Here is a 9,418-nt window from a genome sequence, read left to right as displayed (position 1 = left end):
CGGCACAGTTGTTGATCAACTAATTTTAAGCAACTTTCGGTATTTCTTCACAATATTTATACAATATTTGTTCTTTCAAATGATACCAAAAAATATTATTTATGTTTGCCCTAAACGGAGACATTGATAATTTAAAAGGGCCTATTTTTAAAATAGAAATAGTGAAAACTCTTCATCTGTACAATATATCGACAATGTTTTTTTGTCGAAATTGGCGTATTTTTGATTAAAGTTACCGAAGAAAACTTTGTTTTTAAATTTGAATTGAAAAAATAGAGCGAAAAGACTGTTTTTGGGAACCAAATTTAATGTCTACAAAAAAGTTACTTAGAATTAGTTGATCTACAAGTTTGCCAAAGAATGTTTACAATTATTTATGCAAATAAAAACAAGCTAGTTTGTTTTTATTTCGTTGATTTTAGGACCACCCTTATTTTCATTTGCACATAAATAGAGGACTATGTATAAAAAACAACCTTTTACAAAAACTATGGCTTTAAACCGCAAACCAAAATCGCAACGAAAAACTTATGTCCGCCTAAAATGCCTTACTGTACCACTGTGCAATAAGTTTAGTTACCTTTTTCACCACAAGAGGGGGTGTTCCCTGTCTGTCTTCACGGAAATATATGGAAAATTCGAGAGTGAACTATATTGTTATTTTAAGATATTTGCTTTAACTCTAAATATATTTATATTGAGTGGTATTCGGTCATTTTCAGCAGATTTTCTGGCATCAATCTGACACCGGAAATACTCATATTGTGAGGTATTTAGTTATTTAGGTTGTTTTCCAAAAATTAAAGTGGTCGTCTTTAAATTCAAAATGGTGTCCAGGGTCAATGTTTGGTTTCTATGCATCATCACTGTTAAAAGATAAACTTTCCTCAGAGCAGTTGTTATGTTAACAGCTTGAAACTAAAGTAGTTTTATTTATTATAAAAGAAACTAACATGGATTGAAAAACTTACAATTAGTTATCTTCTATTTTTTCTCAGCTGGCAAGAAGGCACTCCTTTTCCGGAATTAAGCTGCTTATTTACGCAGTCTCCCGTCACCGTTTTATCAATTTAATCAATCAATTCTCTTGTTGAATATATGAAATGGTATAGATATCTAATTGAGTGCATGTGTATCGATTAGTTAGGTTATCCCATGCTTGCATGAAACTAAATATTTAATTTCTATATAAATCCACTGCTCTCCAAATATATTTATATACAACACTTACTTTAGATAGATATTTTAATTCTATTTTTCGATTTTTTATTTAATTAGATGGGTATTTATTATTTAATAACTTTGTATGATAGCTTTAAAAACTTTGCGTCTTTCGCGCAGCGAATAGCTAACCAAAAAGAACTATACTTGAATACGTTTCCGTTCCGAAGTGTTGAACAATAGCCATTGTGACATTAACTGAGGCGAAGTGGCAGGGTTGCGCGATCTATTTCGTATGGTTCTACACGGTTATTCCGAACAATCACGTTTACGGAAATATCCATATTAAGTATTCTTTGGTCATTTCCCACTGTTGCCTAGAAGTTGCCATTTAGCAATTCAAAATGGTGCCTGAGGACAATTGTTAGCTCCTTGCATCATTCTGGTTCCAGAGATACTCATATTGGATAGTATTTTAGGCTGTTTTTCACAAACCGGTAGTCGCCATCTTGTATTTCAAAATGGTATTCAGGATACTGGTTAAAGAAAAACTCATATTGGGTGATATTCGGTCACTTTGGACTGTTTTTCAGAAGCCGAAAGTCGTCATTTTGGACTTTAAAATTGCCTGTGAAATCAATTTCTGTCATCTGGGTGTAATTCTGGTTCCGAAAACATTCATATTGAATGGTATTTGGTCATTTCCGGCTGTTTGCCAGACACCGGAAGTCACCATCTTGAAATTCAAGACTGTGTCTGTGATCAATTTTTAGCTTCTGTGCATCTTTCTGGTTCCAGAAATACTCATATTTAATGGGAATCGTCCCCATCTTGAAATTCAAGACTGTGTCTGTGATCAATTTTTAGCTTCTGTGCATCTTTCTGGTTCCAGAAATACTCATATTTAATGGGAATCGTCCATTTCAGGCTGTTTTCCAGAAACCGGAAGTTACCATCTTACAATTCAAAATGCTGTCTGAAGTTGATTTGTGGCTCCAGTGCATCATTACGGTTCCGGAAATACCCATATTGGGTGGTATTTGGTCGTTTGCGCTGTTTTTCCGACACCGGAAGTCGCCATTTTGGATTCCATAATGGCATTTGGAGACAATTTCTGCATTTTGAACGGCATACTGGTTAAAGAAAAACTCATATTGTGTGGTATTTGGTCATTTTCAGCTGTTTTCAGAAACCGGAAGTCGCCATCTTAGAATTTAAAATGCTATCTGTAATCGATTTTAGCTCCTGTGTATTATTCTAGATCCGGATATTATTATATTGGGTGGAAATCGGCCATTTTTGGCTGTTTTCCAGAAACCGGAAGTTGCCATCTTATAATCCAAAATGTTGTCTGAGGTCGATTATGAAACATATTTGTTACCACTAAAAACATTCACCTGCCAATATGGTTCCATTTAGTTGATTAGTTCGCGAGATGAGCAGAAATTTGTGAAGAAACATGTACTTCCAGAAGAGGGAGGGGCGTCAAACCATTATGGACATATTTGTTAGCTCTAAAAACCAGTGATGGCATGAACTCGTGCAAAGTTGAACTGAGTAACACTTTTCCAGATTTGAATCCAACTTGAATCTGCTTCCTCTCGATAGTTTGAGTTTTTTGCACCGCACACTCTGATCGATTGAGTTTAAATGCGTGCAATGCATGCAGTGCACGATGTATCCAGCGATGCAGGTGATGATGTAACGCGACGAGTTTTGTTTTTAGATCGAATTTATGCTTTCAAAGGACAATGCAACAAACTGTTACAGCAGACGCGGCGCGAATTTCATGGCATTTCGATTTTTATGCAATTGTTGTTATGCAGGATTAAAACTCAAATCCAACTCAAGTGTAACGCACTGTTAGTAGGGTTTACGTGCAAACCGAAAATAAATGTGCAAGCAAGTTTTAAAACTCACTTGAATACGAGGGCAAAGTCACACTGCCTACTCTGCTAAAAACATTCACATACCAAATTTGGTTGTATTTTCTTGGTTGGTTCTTGAACTGTGCGAAGTTTGTGTTTCATTTTTATGGGACCCCTCCATTATAGAAGAGGGATTCGGGTGTCAAACATTATGTACATATTTGTTACCACTAAAAACATTTACCTGCCAAATTTTGTTCCATTTGGTTGATTAGTTCTCAAGATGTGCACAAATTTGTGTTTCATCTAACTATTATGGACATATTAGTTACCCCTCAAAACATCCACATGCCAAATTCGGTTTCATTTGCTTGGTTTGTTCTTGAGTTGTGCAGAAATTTATGTTTCATTTGTATGGGACCCCTCTCTTCCAGAAGAGGGAGGGGTCTCAAACTATCATAGGAACCTTTATCGGCACCAAAAACCCCTACATACAAATTTTCACGTCGATCGGTTCGGTAGTTTACGAGCCTATATGGATCAGACAGACAGACAGACCGGACTGCATTTTTATATGTATAGATTACAACATCAATATTTTAGAACCTAAAGAGTGAATATACATTTATTGGATTGAAGCGTTCATGTAAATCTGTTTTTACAAATAAAAAATTGAATGAGAAAGGCTGGGTCTGACCGCTAGGTGGATCAATTTAGGTTTTCCACATCTGCTACTACAGCGATTCGGTGAAAGCGAAAACGAATGGAAATTGAAAGCAAATCCTCCTGCACTACTGGCCCAACCATCAGCGCGTCATTCAATGAAATACCAGTAGAGGTTTTGTAGGAGGCATCAAAAACGACCCTCAACTTGGTTGTTAAACTATCGGGTTTGATAACCGCTTGGTGCGGCAGATAATATGCTGGGGAGGGTTCGGTTTCCTCTGAGACAGGTCTCATGTGTCCCAGCTTCAAATATTCGTCAATGAAGTCCTTATACTGAGCCTTTCATTCTGGCTTCAACTTGAATCGTTTCTCTAGCCCTAGGAAACGCTTCAGTGCTATTGATTTGGATTCTCCAAGCTGCTTCAGGAGATAGTCCTTTTTTGGAAGGGTCACCACATATTTCCCATCTTCATCCCGTGTTGTTGTTCGGGCAAACAAATCTTCGCACGCCGATTCCTCCGGAGAGTACGTGCTTTTGCTGTGACGGGACTCAAATTCCCAGAATCGTGCTAACATGTCGCGAATGTCGGCCGTAGCGCACGAATGAGAATGGGTCTTAGCACTGCTAACTAGCCTACCAGGAACTCGTCCAGAAACTACCCAGCCAAACACGGTTCGCTGCAGTGTGGGTCCATCTTCCGACAACTTCATCCTTCCGTCGACTACCAAATCGTAATAAAGTTCTGCACCGATGATCATGTCGATTGGACCAGGTTTATTGAAGCAATGATCCGCGAGCGTAATATCATTTGGAATGGCCAACTGCTGTATGTTGACAGGTTGTATCGGGAGTACAGAATTAAGTTTCGACAGTACATGCAGGCGAACAGTTTCGTTGTACGTAGAAATGCTCGCCGATCTTGGCGCAATTACAGCTTCTACTACTTTTGTCGATTTGACCACTGAACCTCCTATTCCGGCAACGGATAAGTAACTGGCTGCCTCTGCCAGCTTAAGTTTTTGGTATAGGTTCGTGGTTATGAAACAGTACTCCGAACAAGAGTCCAACAATGCTCGAGCAAATTGAACATTGCCATAAGAATCGAAAACACGCAATACAGCGGTTGATAATAAAACTTGACGAGATGGCGTGTGAATATTTACAGATAAAGCATTGCTGTAATCTACGGGTGTACGCTTTGCAATATGTGGTGGGTGGTTGGTACATTGCATGTTTGTGTGTGCGATTGGGAGTGAATTCGTGAAGGGTGTGGATGTGGTCTGGTGCTGTGTCTGCATGTGTGAAGTGTTCGCGGTTGGCGGTCTGCTCTGCGCGCTATAGACGTTTGAATTGTTCTGCGACGATGATGTTGTCATTGCTCCACCGTTCGTTGGTCCATTGTGTAGAAGCGTATGATGTCTCTGCTTGCAGTGGTTACAGAAATCCTTTGTGCAGAACCGAACCAAATGCGATGGAGACAAACAATTTAAACATAAACCGCAACGCTTCTCCTTCTCGTACCGTTCCGCAACCTTCAATTTCAGGAACCGTTGGCATTTAAATGCTGAGTGCATATGGACAACGACCAATAGATTGCACTGATGTTTGAGTATGGCTAACCATTTGTTTTGATCGTCTAATCTCAAGTAGGGGTTTTGTGGGTGCAATAGATTGCAAAACACCACACTGGTTTCGCAAAAGCTCGATCAGTTCATCGTAAGTGGGAACCTGCTTCGAACTGTGATGAGACTCCCAATGTCGTAAGGTTGCTGAATCTAGCCGACAGCAAAACATATATACGAGTATCGTACCCCAGTTCGATGTATCTTCGCCAATCTTGTTCAACATTTATAAGTTACGGTCATATTCACTAATGAGATGACTAAGAGCATCGTAGCTCTCCCTTTTTATCGGTTCCTCAGCAAATAAAGCATCCAAATGGGCTTTGACGATAAGTTTTTTGTTCTCGAAGCGTTTTTGAAGTAGATCCCAAGCAATTTGATAATTCTCAGCTGATATCTCAATTGTTCCGATTTCTTGAAGAGCTTCAACCACGAGAGACGAGCGAAGATATGTAAATTTATCTATGTCGGTCAGCTGATCGTTGCGATATATGAAACTCTAAAACATATCCCGAAACGTGACCCACTCACGAATTTGGCTACCAAACGTAGGCAATTTAATTTCTGGCAGTTTCACCTTCGACGAGGCATCTTGTACAGCCGGTGCTAATGCGGGAGGTTGTTGAATGAGTGTTTCTCCCACCGGTTTAGCTACAAGAAGTTGCAATGCCGATATTAATTCGCAACAGTTACCCTCGGCTGCCTGTATGATGGCAACACTTACCGCATCCCGCTTTTCAGCGAGCATGGTAAGCCGAGCTTGAAGACTCTCTGGAGCTTCTTTTGAGTCAGCGCTATCTCTCTCATCCCCTTCTTCCAGCAGAATGTCCATCTTGCGTCGAACGGAATATAGTTTCTTCGTGGCAGCTTCCAACATCTCCAACCTGGTTTCTATCCGAGACTCATGCTTCTCTCGTTTGAATTTCTAAATAAACTGCTTCACACCATCGAATGTACTCCGAATCTGCCGTTGCTGCGACTTGAGATCCTTCAGGACACCCGACATTATTATTTTTAATCGCTTTCAAACCACTTTATTATTTTAATCGATTTTTAACCACTTTTCACTGCAGTCAATGTTTATAAATTCTACGAATTTTAATTAAATTTATATCTTAAAGATCACTTTCCTTCACCTTGACAACGTCGCGATTTCTTGCGTCCGCGTTTGACAGAGACAGACCAAATCGAAAAATTAACCCAGCGAGGGGAACCAACCAAGCAAAACACAATCACGAAAATCCAGCGGAAACCAAGACCAATCGTCAATCGAACTCAGGGACCCATATATCGCATTCAATCAAAAATATATCAACCATTTTTCACTATATTTAATCCTCAACTAATTTTCAATCATGCAACCACATGCTATTCATGCAAGTACTTCCCCGTTTCTTATCCGAATTTTGTGACTCCGTTCCTCGGGATCTAATCGTTTATCAATGCTTCACCGTTGTCAATGCTGCAATCTGCTCCGACGTGCCGCAAATTTCCGGCTGACTACCGGGACTTCCACGTGCTGACGCTATCAATCGCGATGGCGACCAATTCCACAATGGCGGATCCAACCGCTGAAGCCACTCTTTCCACGATGGCGAATGTTCACTTTTACCACTATTGTTCTATTGTTCACTATAGTTCACTGTACCAACACGTGGTACACCTTCCAACGGTCCTCCGGTCCATATAATCCGGTTCGAAGGACCAAAAAATGTTCGAGAAACTACCTGGAGGACCGTGGTAGGAAATGTCACTGGGATTCCGTCACTGAACCGCTTCTACTTCTCTCGCACTATTTGTTTGATTGCGCCTATCGCGCCAGTTCTGCCGATCAAGCAGTTAAATATCAACGGCTCACAACTACCGTCAACCCGGAACGAATTTTGGTGCAAAAAGTATCAGTCCAAATTTTAACTGAGAAGACCGAACTATATTTCCAACTATTTTATTAGACAAGAAAGGAGAAAGTTATCTAGCTTCAAGTAAGGTTTATTCGCTACTGACTATTTTTTGCTATACTGGACGATACAGCGATGCCAACCTTTTTTTATAAAAAGCTGGAAGAATTCAAAATAAAAAACTGGAGAAAACTGGATATATAAATATGAAGCTTTTACATAAATTTATTTGATTTTCGGTTCAAAAATGTTGCACCGTATTATTGCATGTAACCAAAAAGGCTGAAAGAAAATTGTTTACACATGGAGATTATAGTCACTGGCGTACTTGAAATTGAGTAGATTTCGAATAAAATCTTACAACCGAGGCGCATGAATGCACAAAATACTGAAAAGACCATACATGTAATGGAAATGAGTTCAAAAAATGTGGTGATGAACAGAAAACTGGATGAAACTGAAACAATTTTCAAAAAACTGGAAATATTCAACCTTCAGCTGTTTCGCTGACGATCTTAAAAAAAACTGGAGATATCCAGGAGAAACTGGAGGGTTGGCAACGCTGGGACGATAGTAAGTCTTAGTGGTGAGTTCAATAAGCCGATCGTATCCGAATTCAAAAAAAATAAAATCACTGTTTGAGTTGTTTTTGAAGGCAGTGTAACTGCATTTTTATCGTTTCCACTCGAAAAATGCTGCATTGATTTTGTAAATAACTTTTTGACAGTGGGATTTTCTTCTGGGCTCAATAAAGCCGAGAAAAAGAAAATTCATTTTGTTCATTATTTGTCGAACAGCTACCCCACAGTACGGAGTACTATGGGGCAACGTGTACCAGAAAAAAACGCCAGTGTTACGTATGTCTTATGTATGTGGTACAACCACATACATAAGACATACGTAACACTCGGGAAGAAAACTTCCAAAAAAGTTGGTACAAAATGAACTACTCGAAAGTCCCAGCCTCTGATAAAACGTCTGTTTGAGTAGTTTATGAAGGCAGTGTACTTTTGCCGCCCTGCATGTATCTCGTTCCCACTCGAAGAATGCTTCATACATTTTGTAAACAACTGTTTGACAGTTTTTTAGAAAATTTTGTTTGGGGCTCGACTAAAGGCGATGAAGTATTCTTCTGTTCGTGCAAAACGATTGGTTATTCTAAAGGCAAATCTTATGAGGCTGCGAATGAATATCAAACATATAAGCCAATGAAACTAGTTTCAAAGTTCGTTTCGTACTTATGGTCTGCTTGATGTGCTAGTTTGCATGCAAACGCTGCGATAAAGAAGTTGGAAGCAATATGTTCGCCATGTGTAACCAAGGTGTCCAGGCCAGTTAATGGAATCCTTCCGGTTTTGTTCATGAATTCGATTGGTTTCCGAAATATGCTTGAAAAATTTCGGTAAGTTTTGGTGACTATTATTGGCTTGTTTCTAACAATAGTTTCGCTTTTTTCAGTAATGTGTCGGTGATTACGACGACATGAATGTCGGAGAAGAAGGACGCAAGAATCTGATCGATTGTTTCGAACTGGCACCGGAACCGAAGAGTGACGTTGGTATCAAAGACGAAGCTATTGTCAATGAAACGGAGAGGGACGAGATTGCGGACGATGATCGATTTCAGGATGCTGTAGAGTAAATTTACTAACTTGAGAAATTACACATCTTGCTATTGTGCTTATACACCAATAAACAGTAAACAATAAGGTATTTTGTTTCAACGATCGGTTTTTTTTCTACTGTTCCCATTTCTAGTTAAACCACGGTCCTAAAACTGAAAATCGTGCACCATCTGCCCACACATTATTTTATTATTTGCCAAATATTGTTACACACTTAGAAATTTTCTACTGGATGAGGTTTGATAAAATTTTCAAGAGTTTCAAGACGCACTATACTGGAAGGAGATTATGCGCGCTTCACGCCTGGAACATGTAGTATATACATATCATATGCTCGTATATACATAGATTTAAACTGGACGGTTGCTGTATTTGAATGAATGTTATATATCAACAGTATATTAAAGAAAGATTTCATTTGAAAAACAAGTAGAAATTATATTGAAAGTCAACTTTCGTTATTTGATTTTGGTAATCATTTGCACATATTGTTTTCAATCATTTGCTCATATTTGTTTCCATAACAGCCATCAGAAAAGCATTCGATTGGCACAGCTAACTACTCTCTGTGCAAGATC

General features: G+C 39.0%; 1 protein-coding gene and 1 long non-coding RNA gene across 2 annotated transcripts; one reads left to right on the top strand and one right to left on the bottom strand.

Annotated features, from left to right (window-relative positions):
* Positions 1–4,037: 4,037 nt before the first annotated feature.
* Positions 4,038–5,270, bottom strand: LOC129716841 (uncharacterized). The gene has a single exon (XM_055666681.1). The coding sequence runs from the start codon at positions 5,268–5,270 to the stop codon at positions 4,038–4,040; it is 1,233 nt and encodes a 410-aa protein (XP_055522656.1).
* Positions 5,271–8,125: 2,855 nt separating this feature from the next.
* On the top strand, positions 8,126–9,146 carry LOC129717987 (uncharacterized). Its single transcript, XR_008726783.1, has 3 exons — positions 8,126–8,618; positions 8,675–8,913; positions 8,974–9,146. It is a non-coding gene; the product is annotated as an uncharacterized LOC129717987 (long non-coding RNA).
* The last annotated feature ends 272 nt before the right edge of the window (positions 9,147–9,418 follow it).

The sequence above is a fragment of the Wyeomyia smithii genome, chromosome 1 (assembly GCF_029784165.1).
Source record: "Wyeomyia smithii strain HCP4-BCI-WySm-NY-G18 chromosome 1, ASM2978416v1, whole genome shotgun sequence".
NCBI classification, from domain to species: Eukaryota; Metazoa; Arthropoda; class Insecta; order Diptera; family Culicidae; genus Wyeomyia; species Wyeomyia smithii.
Note: the sequence above shows the minus strand (reverse complement) of the source record. Positions and strands in the feature narration are given on the sequence as shown.